This window comes from Ascaphus truei, chromosome 1 (assembly GCF_040206685.1).
Source record: "Ascaphus truei isolate aAscTru1 chromosome 1, aAscTru1.hap1, whole genome shotgun sequence".
Classification (NCBI taxonomy): Eukaryota; Metazoa; Chordata; class Amphibia; order Anura; family Ascaphidae; genus Ascaphus; species Ascaphus truei.
Genome location: NC_134483.1, coordinates 452,238,985 through 452,255,868, shown reverse-complemented (window position 1 = coordinate 452,255,868; position 16,884 = coordinate 452,238,985). Strand labels below are relative to the sequence as shown.

At 41.8% G+C, this 16,884-nt stretch overlaps 1 protein-coding gene across 6 annotated transcripts in view; it reads left to right on the top strand.

Moving 5' to 3' along the window:
* The window catches only part of ALPK1 (alpha kinase 1), a 144,185-nt gene that overhangs the window by 93,307 nt on the left and 33,994 nt on the right, over nt 1-16,884 (top strand). For all 6 annotated transcript variants that reach the window (XR_012804162.1, XM_075617102.1, XM_075617110.1 and 3 more), the window contains 2 exons: nt 11,164-11,362; nt 14,490-14,549. Coding sequence is in view for 5 of the 6 variants with exons in the window: in XM_075617102.1 (XP_075473217.1) it covers nt 11,164-11,362; nt 14,490-14,549 (259 nt within the window). In the remaining variant the exon portion in view is untranslated. The remainder of the gene's footprint in view (nt 1-11,163; nt 11,363-14,489; nt 14,550-16,884) is intronic.

Below are 16,884 nucleotides of genomic sequence, written 5' to 3'. Positions count from 1 at the left end.
AATTCCAATGGGTAGCTAACCGAGTTTTCTAAAGACATCCATCTTTTTCATCTTGGGTCTACAGTACATGCCATTGAGTCAACTGACTTAATTGGGCTGCTCTGTAATGAGATAATAAACGGCACTGCCAGACTCCTCGCCAAAGTGGATCTCGTGAGAATTCTTCTGTTGATTCTGATTGAGTTCAGTTTTACTTAGAAAGGCAGACATTTAGACGTTAAAGTCTATATTTACAACGCAGTGCTATGCCATAAAACAATTTCAGGCCCATTAAAGTTCATTTCCGGCGTCGAAAGAGCCCTCGTAGCCCATTCAATGCTCAGTGTCTGTTTAAAAAATCATGCTGTGGCTATAGATGGGAAGCTGACCATGGCATCATCCGCAGACGTGCACATTTTCAAGGGGTGAGCGATTGGGAGCTGCATGCAATAAAATTGTGTCACACTAGCATGGTCTGCACTGCTTTTCTTGTAAAATGTAGATGTTGTGGGAACTCAGGCCAGAGTAAGTTGGAAGTCTATGACTCAGACTTTATAAAATCAGGGCAAATAACGTGATGTTACCTACAACGGCAACAGACGTCATTTGACCCTAGTTTTATATTGTACTCACAAATAATATACAAACATAATGTCCATACTAGTGCTCATTAGCATAGGGTCTCTATCATGTTATTTTAGGATAACGCTACGTTGTCTTCAAATAATGTGACATTAGTAAAGTCTTGGCGTTACTCTTGACCAGGAGTCTCCAAACTACGGCCCGGGGACCACATCAGGCGCCCCACAAGATTTTATTCGGCCTGCAGCAACTTGAAATATATATTTTTGCTCATTATATATCATTTCCCAGTGTAAGCATGGCATCCTTTCTATGCAATTGTCACATTTCTCTTTTGTTCTGAATCATATCATGCTGATTACCCCCAAAAGATCCAAATAAAACTTATACATTCATTTATAAAATATATAAAAATATATTTTTTCTTTGGCCTGCAAAAATGTGTAGAATATACGACGTGTCCCTCGTACTGAAAAGTTTGGAGACCACTGCTCTTGACCAATGAAATACAGTAGGGCTTTTAGAGGAGATGAAGAAAGGGAAAAAATGCAGGGAAATAATACATTATTTGCTCCCATCAAGACACTAAAATAGGACTTTTGCCTATTGCTTTTACCCTATTTTAGTAATTGGATGGCAGTAACACCAGTTTTAGGTATGTCTTAAATAATGTAATATTTTTTTGGCGTTAACATTAACTGAGCTTAATGAGTAGGGCGTTCTTATGCTAGCGGCTCATTTGCATATAATTTGCATATCATTTACACTATCGTCTGTTATTTCTAATGCTAGGATTTTAACATAACATTACTATAAGTTAACATTGTGTTACTTTCTTTAGTGTGTACAGAATTACTATGAACGTCATGTTAACATAGTTTATTTAGTGAGTCTTTGGATCTGCCTTGTGGAGTTTGAGTCCGGTCTTTGGGTGTACCTTGTGGAGTTTGAGTCCGGTCTTTGGGTGTACCTTGTGGAGTTTGCGTCCGGTCTTTGGGTGTACCTTTTGGAGTTTAAGGAGACCGGTCTTTGCATGTAAAAAAAAGCGAGAGGAAAAGTGCGCTACTAGAAATCATTCAGTGTATTAAATAAGGAATATCCACTATCCCACACTATTCAAATTATCACCACCTGGATAAAATGTATACCATACATAACCTCTGGTAGAAGCGTCTGCAGCTGTTGATATTGGGGTGGCTCAGCACCCCTAAACTACAAGAGATGAACGACAAGAAAACAATAATTGGGTGGATAAATGATATATAATTTTGGCTTAAACACAGTAAATATATTTTATTTCAAGCCACACAATGTTCGGTAAAGATCTTCGTCACCGCAGCCTATGACATCATAGGCTGCGGTGACGAAGATCTTTCCAGTTTCATCCCGGCGCTTGGTAACCCATGTCTTAGTACATGGAATGCTTGTAATATTTTTACCTGATGTACGCAGATATATTACCCTTTATTAATACATTTGATATTTTTGAACATATTTCACAATGTGCGTTGTGCGCTGTTTTTCTTGACGGTCTTTGGAAGTGCCTTGTGGAGTTTAAGGAGTTCATGTGCCTCTTTGTGGTAACATGATTCAGATTCTTGAACATTGTGTGGCTTGAAATAAAATATATTTACCGTGTTTAAGCCAAAATTATATATAATTTATCCACCCAATTATAATAATAATAATATACCGTGGGTTTTTTTTTAGGATAGACTCCTGGCTGCCTAACTCTATCCAGATGGGTATAAAAAAACAACAGCAGATTTATCAGAGAGAAAAAAATCATACTGATTTGCATGGGATTGTTCTATTTAAAAAATCTAGTGCATTAGTTTAATTCCAGATGACTTCAATAAATAACCGCAGCTTGTCTGCATGTTCTACCCTGTACAATAAACATGCCACCTCCATTAATATTTACAACTTGGGGCATGTTTTTATATATATATGTGTGTGTGTGTGTGTGTGTGTGTGTGTATATTATATATACATGGCAGCCCAATGGCTGGGAAGTTTCTTTAAACCGTTTATCTCATTCCATTCATAATAACATTATTCACGGGATTAGGCTCCTATTCGATGCGATGTGAAGCCGCTCCCCAGTGAAGAAGAGATCGGCTGCATAAAAGTTACAAGGAAGGTATCTACACAGCGTATTGAATGAAAGTTTTGAGGGCCTAGTAATTAATCTCCAATAAGGCTGATTGTTCGTAACGACGATATTGTCAATGCAAAGACACTTGGATCTACAAGTAAATTTTAAATTCACTCTCCTCTTTGTAAAGTAATTTTGGGGCCGTCATGACCAGATACATTTACAGAGAGAGAGAGAGATCTGGTGAACATAAATAAAAAACACACAAAAATCTTTAGGTGCGATTGAATTTTTCTAAGGAAGTCACTTACATCAGTAAGTTTCATGAGGAAATAAACTGCCTGCTGTTTGGCACCACCATTTAATACATCCCATTTCCTGTTCTTTGCTAATGGTTTATTTAAATGTAACGGGTATTCCCCCACCCAATCGCATATAGAGTGTATATGAGGGGGGACCTATATGTTACCAGGTGTGGTGCTTTACCTGTTAGGCTCACAGGAGGGCTGAGCTTCTGCCACGGGGAACCTGGGGCACGTATAATAATATGAGTAACCTCGTACTCGGTGCAGCGCCTCCACCTGCGATGGCTCCCAGCAGAGAGGGAGTGGTTCCTCGCAGGACAATATATATCACTCCACACACAGCATGTAAAACAACCAATGCCTTTACTAGTGCAACCGTACTCATGCATATAATCAACAGGTGTCCCTCCCTAGAGGAGACACTAACTACTGCGTCTCGCAGGACGCTACCCCCTTCACCAGATGATCCTACCTCGTGTCCAGTAACCCCACACAATATTTCCCCCACCCTACAAGTGATATGTGTGACTGCGCAGCCACTATGTCCTGTATGAATAGGTGATATAGTTGGTGCACTTGATGGTTACCGAGCACTCCAGGCCCGGGCCTGCCAAGGAGCTTCACAAAGGATCCGAGGACTGCTGAACACAGGAACTACCGTCCGGGGCGATCCCACCCGGGTGGCTGCTGCAGCAACAGCGAAGGTCTGAGCCCAAACCTCTTGATGAACGCGCCACGTCCGCTGGGTCCCTAACTGGCTCTGGATAGTAAGGGGCAGGGTCCCTAACTTGGGGCCTGTCCCTGACACAACTCACATTACTGGGTGGCTCAGGGCTATCTGGGGCCTCGGGGGCTGCTGGCCTAGAGCAGGGAGTCACTGACTCCTGCACCCTACCTCCTTCCCCTAGCTTCTCCTGGCGCTAACTCCCCCTCTCCTCAAAACCCTGCGAAATGTATCCATCTCCCTGACAGGGCAATCCTCCAGCCCTATTGGCCGTTCTGAGGCACCTGGTGCCTTCCACTCTTAGCCTCCTGGGAATTGTAGTCCCGTGGAGGCTATTCCTATATTGGGGCCGTGTGCGCGATTCTCCTGCGCCTGCGCGACTCCCTAATGGCCGCCGCAACTCCCTAGCTTCTCCCACGCATGCGCGACAACGGCGCATGCGCACTCAACCACAATGGCGGCCCCTGCTAGCCGGGTGCGCCGCCGAGCCTCCTAAGGCTCGGACCGCTCCCTGCTCCGGCCCCCACCTTTGGAAACAGCCGGCGGGTCCGTCGCTGGCTCCGGCGGCACCCGCGACCGCGTGGATCCAAAGGAGGGGGGTCTCTGGGAGCCGCAGGGGACCGGGGCTACATAAACATACCATAAACTTTGTGCAAGTTACTTACACGTATAAGTTCAGTGCAGAGCAGATCGTGTTTCTTACATAGATTCAAACAGCATAACAAGACCAAGGAGAATTTACAAGTGTTAACAAGGGCACTGTCTGCTTTATCACATGGGATGGTTAATAGCTCAATCCATTTCAATCTATTTAACTATTTTTTATTTAGAGTTGCTGTTGTATTGCTCAATGGGCTCACTCCATATGTGTTTACTGCTAACCCATGCAGCCCGAAATCTGCTTTTGTTGATATTCTGAGCTTGGGAAGTGTCAATACAATTATCTCCCCCGGCCTCTCCAACCTTTGCAGCACCAATATTCTCTTACCAGCCCGTTTGTTGCTTTGGTAGGTGGCGAAGTTCAGCTCACTCTCATGATCTTTTAAGAGCAGTATTGAGCTTGCAGGCCTAAGAAAACATTGTTACTTTGAATGTGCTGCTGGCACCCAAACATGAGATATAAAGAGAGGAGAGGGCAGGGCACCGAAGACATGAAAACACACACAAACTTTCCATTCTGTGCAGTGAGCATGGCTGTTGTGCAAAGCCTTTAAGGAGGCTGCATTATTTTCAGCGTACAGAAATGTGGCCAACTGGGTGAACAAAGTAATGCAGTTTAATTCCTCCAACACCTGGCACAGAATCCCAAACGTGCCCTTTGTGCCACCAGCTCAATAGTGTTTAGACATTTCCCACCATAGGAATAAGATGTGTGAGAGACAAGGAGGATAGAACAGGCAGCATCCTGATCATTGTAACATTGCCTGCAACCAGCCGCATCTCATTAACAGTTGCTGATAGCTGATGATTGAACTATGTTTTTTTTTTTTAATTATTATTATTTGTCAATAACTACCTGTAATACATTTTTCTTTATGTAAAGAATGTTTAATTCATACTCCTATTAAATTGCCTAATGTCACTGGTGTTGTCTTCTAGATTTGGTTGAATTTCTATTATTCGTTCTAAAGTGAATTAAAGAAGGAATCCAAGCAATATCCTACATGTTAGGGGTTTCTTCTTTTTTACTTTTTTTTTTTTTTTTTTTAATAAATCAATTATATAGTATTAAATAATACTTACTTTTTCATTTTTTTCATTCAACTGTAAATGAGTTTTAATAAACTGGGCAAACTTTGATTTCCATAGCAGATTTTAGCCCACCTTCCCAGCAGTGCAAGATCTTTGCTTCCCTTTGCGATAATTTGTTGCCAATGTTCCCAGCAGTTTGAGCTGCAACCTGTAATAATAGATAATGTTACCTTAGTAATATAAGAATATATTGTAGCTACTAAGTTGCACTGACTGAAACATTGATTTGAAACTGAAAGGCAGCCATTTCGTGAACCCTGGGAAGCAGGATTTTGCTGATCGATCACAGGAGAACGAATCAATCGGCAGCTCAGGTAACTCGTTTTCAACAAAGGTAATCAAAGGCTGCAAAATATTGAAACAAAAAAAAAATATTATTTTTTTAAGCTGTTTGGATTGTCTCTTTAATGTAGTTTGTTTTCACAAAAGATCAGTACTAATTATTTTCAAATGAGTTTTAATATCTACTAAACTAAAAAAATTTTTTTTTAAAAAGGCAAGAGAATGAGGACACGGAGTCTGGGTGTAAGAAGTTATGTCTGCTTCTAAAACATGAACCCTTGTTAAATCAAGGACACCAGCCTATATTTCTTCATTTCATCCCTTAAGTTTGGTGATGACACCACAGGCTCTTGGAAATGATGCAGCTGCAAGACTACAGGCCCTCTAGAATAGGATACTTCGTTTAGATTCTCCACAATGCCATTGAAGTGCTTATTTTCCTCCTGAAGAGACACAAACAGATGCAAACTTCTGTAAACACTTTAGAAATGAATTCAGTGAGTTTGGCCTCTCAGCAGCGCTCAATAGGTGACAGAAAAATGTCTAATTAGTGCAAGTGGAAATAATAGGGCCACTTGGAACCCATCCATCCTCCACTAAGACTGCTTTTCCGAGCAACTCAAAACCCTTTTGTTTGGCAGGTCACTCTCAGGCTTTTGTGCTCTAATCTATGAAGAGTAGAAGTGGGGGTAACAAAATAGATTGGGCGACGGTCTGTGTTTAAATACATAGCATGTGTGCTGCTGCAAATTATCAAAGGCATATTTAGCAAATGCAGTTTACAGGTGCGGAGACATTCCTTCATTGTAGATAACAGGTAATCCATGCTGTGCCAGATGGGAGAGGAAGGGTAGGAGACTTTGTTGTGCTGAAAATATATCCAGAAGGGCCGGCTTGATGGCAGTGCCGTCGGTGTGATGGCACCTAGCCCCGCACTCACAGAGTGCCATTACCGGGGGTGAGCGCATGGACCTCTATAAGAGACGACATCTCCTCCTGCTATCATGTGACGCCGGTCGCTATTACAATGCGACGTCACATGACACCACGTCCCCATGACAACGCGACATCACATGATGCAGTGACACCACGTGGTGACGTGTTGCCATGACAAAGCGTGACGTAGCAGGAGGAGATGCTGACTCCAGATAAGGTAAGAGGCCCCACCATACTCCCACGGCACGGGGCCCTGCAACACTCCCAACTGGCCCTGCCTGTTGTCATACAGTATGTATTGCCGATCTCACACTTAATACTGCTTTAGTGCTGTGTTTTTGCAACAATCCGTAGTAGAAAAGTGATCCTTCTGGAAGCTTTTGACAAGAAGTGAGAGCAGCAGATTTAGATTATCCATATTTTGTGGAGTGTGGAGAGATCTGTCCAAGCGAATCAGAAACACTGACCAAACCTGCGTCTCGCTGTTTTATTTACAGAGAGACATTGCTTTGTATTTCCATCTCATACTTCATTTATCACTTGAAGACTGTTGAAAAAAAATATATATATGTATGTGTGTGTGTGTGTGTGTGTGTGTGTGTTTCTTAAATATAGCAACCACAATGATTTTACATTAGAACTGCTTGTTCGTCAGGATATGAGCCTCTGACGAAGACAATGTATATGGTATACATAAATTGGTGGGTTTTAATGGTGTGGCTCTTAAAGTGATCCTCCTACATTTTCAAAGCTATATCTTAACATGCTGAAACATGTGGTGCCTGGTTGAGTGCGTTCTCTTTATATCAGGGATCTGAAACTAGTTTAGCAATGGTCCAGTGTAAAAAAAATTGCACTTGGCTTCATAAGCAACTGGTATGGAACTGTCAGGGGCAGTAAATGCCAACAGCCACGAGCTGAAGAGCCCTGCTTTATATTGCAACTCCAATGTGTATTGCGACCCGTTGCAACTTGTATTTGAGTTCCAATAAAGTGACCGTGCACAGCCATGTAACTCCTTCATTTTACCGAAGGTTTGGCGGAAATTTGTTCGAAAGGGAGGACTATCCCGGTTTCTCCAGGTTTGTCGTAGCTGATGGTTTAAATAACTAATTCTTTATACAGAAGGCTGTGAAGTTGTCCTCCAGTGCTGAAGAAGACTTTAGTCCAATTTAAATGGAGCAGTACTTTTCTCCGGCATTGGGAAGCAGCTTTATAGCATATTGAATAGTGGCTTCAGAAGGAAAATAATACTCCCCGCATTATTAGAATATTTATTTTTGTTTGTTATTTGAAGTCATCGATATGTTCGGGTTTATAACACACAACAGACTGCTGGCAGTGAAGAAAATAAATGATAAACAATATTCAGACAATTATCTGTTGTGTCTGTTTCCATCGTCACCTCGCGCCAAATTTTTCTACGGCTTCGTATAAACACTTCCCATATCATTTATTTATGCAAGTGGGGATACTTAAAGATAGCATCTCTTGTGAACTGAAAAAGAAAAAACCTTCACATTTGGAAAGATTACTGAATCTTTTGCATAAGGCGCTCATTACTGGTATAAACTTCTAACGCTCATTTTATATTACAGTATGTATTGAACTTTCTGGTTCCTGTTCTACTTTTTGTGCTACGTGACAAAGTGCGGTGTAATAAAGGCGCTAAACCCAATGCGTGATCACTATATAGTGAAAAAATTAAATAAACCAAGTGACATATAAAGTGCAATTAATAGTGCAAATAGTGATAAATATAATTCAATCAGCTTGTAACTCTCTGCTCAAACCCTCTGGTGGGGCCAGTCTTCACTGGTCCCAAAGCGTAGGAATGTATTCTCAAAATCCAGGGGGAGCATAAAAAGAGAGAAACAGCAACACAAAAAAGTATAGACTGTAGTAAAAATTGAATCAATATCAACTTTGTTCTTGGCTCCTATGTGCAGCCTACTTTTTGTGCTAGGCATTCAGGCCTTGATTGATGAGGCAATACAAATGTAAATTAGGAAACAAATGTACAAATTACAGAGAAGTGTTGCATGGCTCTTGCATGTTATTGCAACTTCAATATATGTCGTTAGGTAACAGTGAAACCGGGTGCATGCAGACTTTTAGTTTTTTTAGTTTCATAATTCGTATTCTATTTCCAAGTAGTTATAAATTGGAGTGCTATCTAATTCATGTTGTATGCACTTTGGGGCATATATATCAGGACAAAAATGGTGCAATTCTGGGGCAAAACGTGTCACCATATGTATCAAAGAAAAAATCCCAATTAAATCAATAGGATTTTTTCTTTGATACATCTGGCGCAATGTTTTTGCCTCAGAATTGCTCCACGTTTGTCTTGATACATATGCCCCATAGTCTGTAGATTAGGGTTTGAAAATCATTACCGAAAAAATGATCCAGACCAGATGGATATTCACGGAAACATTTTTAATGGGTTCTGTCCCATGTAAATAGAGTTGTCAGCATTATGTTGGTTTACTATATCAGGGGCGCAGCGGTTGCAGAGGCCCCGCGCTCTTCCCCAAGGCTTTTAAGTTAAATGCCGGGGGACCGCACGAGGCCTCTGCCACCTCAACTTACCAGGATTCAGTAGATTTCTGGACGCGTCGGCATGGCAATGCAGCGTCAAATGACGCTGCGGGGTCATGTGTCATGCACGTCGCCATGGTAACGCGCGTCAAAAGACGTTGCGGGGTCACGTGACTTGACATCACATGTCCCGCGACATCATTTGACGCCGGTTCACAGGAAAGAGGGAGGGCACAAACACTGGGGCTGGCACATAAGGGGGGGGGGGAGGGGCGCAACTTTGTGCACCCCTGTATTATATGACCTCTTGTTTACCAGTAACGTACAAAATCCAGTATTAAATATTATTCCGTATTTGGTCACAGATCACCAATTCCCAAAGTGGATTTGGGTTCTCAGTATCCAACATGTGAGTGGTCTTCACACACAGGTGTCATGCCAGGTTGCCTGCTGATGTTCTACTGACTTGCCAGCTGTTGTGGAAGAGAGATGGTTTCTCTCTGCCTCTTTTCCCAACAGCACATGGTGTCCGGGAGGAGTCTGGTCAGTCATGGGGAGCAGTGGAATCTTCAGCGCCTTCCACAGTAATACAGGATTCTGCACACTCTCAATCAGAGTCCGATCGTACATGCGAGCATGAGACTATTGTGAGAAATTATTGATACTTTATTAACTGGCCTTGTTCATTATTACTGTTTACTGTAAAGTTGTTTCCAAATGATTTACTTTCTTGGAAAGGGCATAGAATGGGAAATAGAAAGTATTTGTGACTATCTGTATGCAGTGGGCATGAATATTTATACTGGGTGCACTTGGCCGTCATATGTCGTGAATTCGTTTTAAAACTTGAGTCATGGTCAAATCATCTATTTGCTCTTATTACTTGATGTGTATGACAATATAGATTGTTTATAGCAGCGTGACCTGTTTTACCCCAACATAAAGTATTTCAAATCCCTTCTGTCTGTTCAGAAATAATCCAACTGGTTTGACACAAATACCGACTCGCAAAACAAATCCTACTCTTTTGCATGTTAAATGCATTAATACACTTGATTAAGAGGAGGGCAGTTAAGTCTATAAAACAAATACCAGCAACCCAACATTTTCTATTAATTCTCCCCTGGATATTTTCAAATGTCTCTGTGGGTCACTTTGGTCTATGCAGTATATGATGTATGTATAGGAGAATATTAATATGTTAACTCAGGCCAAGAGTATTTTATAATAATGAACCTCAATCACTTGGATCCCTGTGTGAATCCTCAGTTATAACAAAAGCTGAGACCTCTATATAGCAGTATGAAAGGCAGGGAGGCGTGTTATGTTCAGCCCTGCTACACATATAGTATTCTAGATGGAACAGGCTTAATAACTCCATTTTCAGGTTTGTAAATAGATTTCCACAATTGGAATTATTATTTTGAAAATATTTCCACAATTGGAAGTATTACTGGTTGTCACTCATTGTTTTTAGGTTCTGTAACATTTAGCAACCAAAAATAAATGGACTGCCAGCAATCTCCTTGCTTAACCAAACATAATGATAGTGTTGGCATTGTCATGTGACTGCAATCAAAACACACATGTCTCAGAGTGAAGTTCATAATACTGTCCATTCGCTGGCTGCTTTTTACTTGGTGGCCATTTCTTCTTTGGAGAAAACAAAATGGAGAAAGGTTGCTGCTGGAGTAATCATTAGGACACAGTGGGATCTCCTAAAAGCACATTAAAAAGCAAAAAATAAAAGGATTGGAGAAATAAAAAAGAAATTGGATGAAGCAGACATAAAGGACAAAGGTGGACTTTACCTTTTACAAGGATCTAATTGTTGTTGACACATAGAAATGTGAATCAGATTTACAAATTACCTCAGACATTGATTATTTAGAGTAAAACTGTTGTGATTGTTGAACACAAAGTTGTGTCTGGGTGTGTTACCTGAGTGCTCTTCTTAACAGGTGTTTTTGAAGGCCTCCATCACGGTTGCAGACAGTGCTACGGCTGCTTCCATTGTGTTCCTGATTGACCGATTTCTATACTGGGCAGATGCCTCCACCAGACTACTGCAGGTTGCCAAGGGTTTGCACAAGATGTGGCCCGCCACACCAATAGCGCCACAGGTGGTTATACGCCAAGCCCGCATCTCTGCGAATTCAGGTGACGTAACTCTTGTTGATCTTTCCCTGTTTTCTCAGCTTAGTCCCAATTAGGAACTACTTGACTTTCAAGAGGACACTTTGTGCCATTATAGGGATGACATTCCTATGAACCCAGTGGCATCTTTTCAAATCCTGAGCCAACCTCCTATTGCTCTCACAAAGGAACCAGGATAAAGAGTTTCTGAGCCAAAAGAGGTAGAGAGATTTGTGAAAGGGCGTGGAAAATACTAATTGGAGTTTTTGTTCCCTAACAAATGTGTCCTGCTGGTTTCAAACAGGGGTATCTGAATTGCTTTACTTCTGATCAAGAGCCTCTATAACAAAGCTCACAATCCAGGCGTTTTCTCAGAACTGTCCCTATCTACTGTTTTCAGTAGGACCACTTGACTAAGCAAACAACGCAGCTAACAAAACACTGAAGTTATTTGATATATGTTGTGTTATTCACATTGTTTCTCCACTCTTTGTGCTATTTCTGTTCCCCTTAAAATGTGTCATGTTTTGAACTCAGCACTATGTATTATGATTTTTTTTTGAAATATTTGTATTGTGTTAAATTATTTTTACATTGTTTTAATGTTATCTTTTAACATCAAATAATATCCACACCAAAAAACATCCAAATAACATAACAATTTGCGTTTGCACATTTTGGCTTTATAAACACACCAGCATGTCATGTGAAATGCATTTTAATTACCTTTAAGAAACCTTATTAAAAAAAAAGGATAGAGAAGTCTGCTTTGAACTTTTCAACAAAAGGTGCTTGGTAATTGTGCACTGCAAATGAATGTCACAATGTGTTGTTAAAATAATATTATTAGTGCATTGAATTACACCTTTAGCTGAACCACACCATTAGATTAATGGGATCACTTACATAAAAAAAAAAATTTCAGCCCCTTATACTTATTTTTGTTGAATGTGTTTATCACAGGGGTCCCTTGATCAGAGATGTGCGATTTTGCCAATCCTTTACATTGGGTACAAAGATCATGGACCTGGAGTTCCACCATTGTGTAATCATTTGAAAATGTTAAATATTGTCTCATTAAGTAGTGCATCTTAATGAGGTCTCTGTCCAGAGGATTCCCAATACATACCCTCACCCACTCAAGTAGAGCAGCTGTCCTCATTAACATTTCAATCAGGATCCCTGTTACTGGGGTGAGTTTCTACTTTTATTCAGCTAGTGGTTGCGTGCAAAGTTGGAAATGGTGCACTGGAAAAATCTCATATGAAGCTGTAAATTACAAATATAACAGTTATAAATAAACTGTGCCCCTCTCCTGTCATGAACTATACAGCTGTGAGCACGTGACTTGTATATGTGACAAGGGTTAATTCACACAGCTATCTAGCTGACACATTTTTTATCTACGCAAGGTCCCTCAAATGAATAATATTCCCCCTCAATCCATCACTATATATATATTTACTCGCTGCCACCACCACCACCAAAGCAAAATCAAGATGTCACTTGCAGAGTCTTTGATCTCTGTTTACTAAAGAAAATATACACTGAACACACAAAAATACAGATTTCTACAACAGATGTGAATATCACTCTTTAAAATGTGCACTGTTCAATCAGAGCCCAAAGTCATTACTTAGTATAGTTTAGATTTAATATACAAAAATACAGTGCTTAGGTTACAAAAAAAATTACTACAAAAAACATACAATACAATAAATGCAGACAGTTTCTTCAACATAAAAGGATAAACAAAGACATTCTATATGTTACCACATAAATGTATCAGTTTTTTTCCAAAGAGGTAATTGGAGCATCTGGTTGGCATAAGACACTCCTCTGTTAAATTCTGTTTTTATATCTCAATTGCATGTCTTATATCTTAGGCTGCGGCCAGGGTGGAGCAAACCGCGTGCTCATGCTCGGCGACATCAGAGTCATAACTGTGAATGCCCTATTCCAGGGTGAGGGTGCTTGTTACTTGACGAGACAACCAAATTTTATTTGGCTGCTCGCTGATGTGTCACATGAGCCCAATGAGGGCAAACCAGCTCTGTGACGTCATGGCCATGCCCTCCGACATGCTCCCCCCGCTCGCGCATAGTATCCGGCCGCTCCTCCTTCTCTTACCGTGCATCCACAACTGGAACAATCTACCGGAGACTCTCACAGCCACCACCAGTCTAAGTTCTTTCAAAACGAAAGCTGTCTCACATTTTAATCTGGTCTGTAACGGTTACATACGCCTATAACCTATATTGTCCCTAATGGTCCACGAAATGTCTGTAAATATAACGTGACAATGTACCTGTATTGTCATTATATGTCTGTGCCCAGGACATACTTGAAAATGAGAGGTAACTCTCATTGTATTATTTCCTGGTAAAACATTTTATAAATAAAAATAAATATTAACATCAACAGTAACCCCTAGTGCAGGAAGTGGAATGACTTTGCAGTAGTGTTGTACCTAGTCCTACATTTTCGGAAAACCAGGTAATGGGTACCCGGGCAAAATTAACCATTTTTCCCGGCCGGGTACCCAGTTACCCGGACGGCACTTACCTGCAGGATGAGGAAGACTGCTGCAGAGGGTGAGGAGGACCTGGAGCAGGAGCGTTCCTATTGGACAGCCGGGGAGGGTCCGGCTGTCCAATAGGAACGCTTCTGCTCCGGTAACATGGTACCCCGGCTCCCATCGGCGTCAGTTGTGAGCTGTATTCCTGCTGCTCCCGCCGATGAACACTGACCTGCTGCTGCTACCGCCACCAGGACATCTGCTGCTGCTTCCAGATGTCTCCGCGGTCTTCCTCACTGGTCTTCCTCACCTTCCGTCGCCGGCTGCCGGTAAGTGTTAAAGTATTTTCAGCTACTCTGAAATTACCAGCTGCCAGTTCCGGCCCAGTGCCAGTCCCAGCCCCCTGCTGCCGGGTCTGGGTAAGTTCCGGGTAGCTGAAAAAGTGCCGGGTACCGGGTCATTTCTTGGTACTCGGTACATCACTACTTTGCAGCCATGTTCGTAACTCCCACTGACGTCTATAAACAGGAAACGATCTAAGGGAGAGGATAAGACCTGATAAAATGCAGCTAAAAAGCTGTTAAAAGCAACAGGCTTTAATTTCATTGTCTCTTATTGTGTTTTTACCTGCAGGAAAGCTTGTAAAAGCAGAATACATTCTAAGCAGTCTAATAAGCCACAAAGGAGCAACAGGTAAGGCTGCATAGTATATGATAATAATTTAAACTTGCGGGAATATACCTGTGTTACCGTGTATGGTGCATTACCTGATAAGCTCACAGTAGGCCTGAACCTACGCCACTGGGAGCCTGGGGTGTTTCCCGAAACGATACTTACAGCGCCTCCACGTGTGCAGGGATTCTAGTGTGTACAATAACTCCTGACACAGGAACCACATACAGTAACCATGTACACTATATATATATATATATATATATATATATATATATATATATATATATATATATACACAGTCAGTCCTCGTTTTACAACGCTTTGCTTTACAACGAATGGCTTATCCAACGCTATGCAATGCATACCTATGTTCATTTTTACAACGCCAAAACGGCTTATCCAACGCTCTTACGACGCTTTAAAACGTTGTTTATGTGTATGTGTATATATATACACACACATACACATAAACAACATTGCAAAGCGTCGTAAGAGCATATATATAATATTATATTATACTATATAATATTATATTATACTATATAATATATTATTTATTATGTTATATTATATATATAATACAGTATATATAGTACACTATATCATTTATGTGTGTGCTGCATATCTTATTGCCTGCGTAAAATATTTGGTGTATTTTAGTGTTAAAAATGCCTTCAGGAACGGAACCTTTCATTTAAACAGTGTTCCTATGGGAAAACGTGTTTCGCTTTACAACGTTTCGCTATCCAACGCCATTTTGAGTAACGCATTGTGTCGGATAACCGAGGACTGCCTGTAAAAACAGTTCTGTATATGCAAAACAGAACAATAACATTAGCAACGGGGTCTCTCTGTATCACTAATAATACAACTGCCCGGTCACCTCGCAGGGCCTTCACCCCACACCGTGTACCCAGAGTCCCAAGAGTACCCAAAGGAGCCCACCCCTCTAGGCGTGATCAGCGCCTGTACTATATCGAACTGGTGGTGCACTTTGATGAATGAAAGGTACATGCCGGGTGTATCCACGCGCTTAACGAAGAAGCCAAGAGTCCGCCGACCCTCACGATATCCTCCGCGATGAGCCGCCACCACGAGGGAGAGCCTCCCCGTTGAGAGAGGCTTTACCGCAGTCCAATAGTCTGGTCCCAGGATACTCAGCACAGCAGCTGTGTCCCTAACTGTCACTATTCACTAACAGGACAAAGTCCCTACTTATGACCTTTCCCTACAGCAACCACAAACTGATAGTGACTCAGGGCCTTAACCGGGCCTAGGGGGTTTCTGGCCTAGTGCAGAGGGTCACTGACCCCTGCACACTCACAACCTACCCCCTGCCCCTCCTGGCGCGGACTATCTCGGCTGAGCGTGCAAAGTGTCTCTCCTTTGCAGCAGGAGAATCTGTCTGCCTGATTGGCTCCCAGGTGTCACGTGGTGAGCAGCCCCAGGGCTTCTGGGTATTGTAGTCCCTCGCAGCGCTCGGTGCCAATGAGGCCGTGTGCGCTACATGTCCTGCGCATGCGCGACTTGTAATTTGTAATGGCCGCCGCGGGTCCTCCTGCGCATGCGCGACCTTACTCAAAGTGGCGGCACCCTGCAACAGGAGCAGCACATAAAATTGTTACGGACACAGTCCCTGCCCCGTGGATCATACAATCTATGATTTTGGTGCCTGAGGCGCAGGGAGGTAAAGTGGCTTGCCCAAGGAGCTGACACCAGGAATTGAACCAGTGACGTTGTTTTCAGAGTCCGTGTCTTTACTCACTGAGCCACTCTCTTTCCCTTTTGTACAGATCAACTGTTTATGGCATTACTTCTTTAAAAAACCATTAAGGAAATGTAAGCAACTTTAGTCAGAATAGTTCATGTAGATCATGTAATATCTATATTTGGCCATATATAGAAATACATGCACACCGCTAATAGAGGTGCGGGAGGCGGGGTACTTATCTGCCGGTGCACTGTGTCCAGGGAGGTCCAGACATCCCAAAGGTAATCAGCAAGGAAATGGAAGAGGGCACAAGGTCTTTCTGAGGGTGCAATTTATTGTATTGAGAGGGCTCCTTGATAAAGGCAATTTTTGCCGAAACGTTGGACCTTTTGGTGGCACAATAAATTGCACCCTCAGACCGTGTGCCTATATCTATATTTGGCCCCTGCTATTCAGAATCAATGGCATTTCTCATGATTAAGTTCAGTGGCGGTTACCTTTTTGAGGTGTACAAGAACAAGCCAAAAAAAAACAAAAAAAAGTTGAGTCACATTAAGGTCAATGAGCAGAATCTGAGACTTTTAGGGCAAGACAAGCTCCTCATACATCTAATAAAAAATATGGCAGTCAGGGAACTTTTAT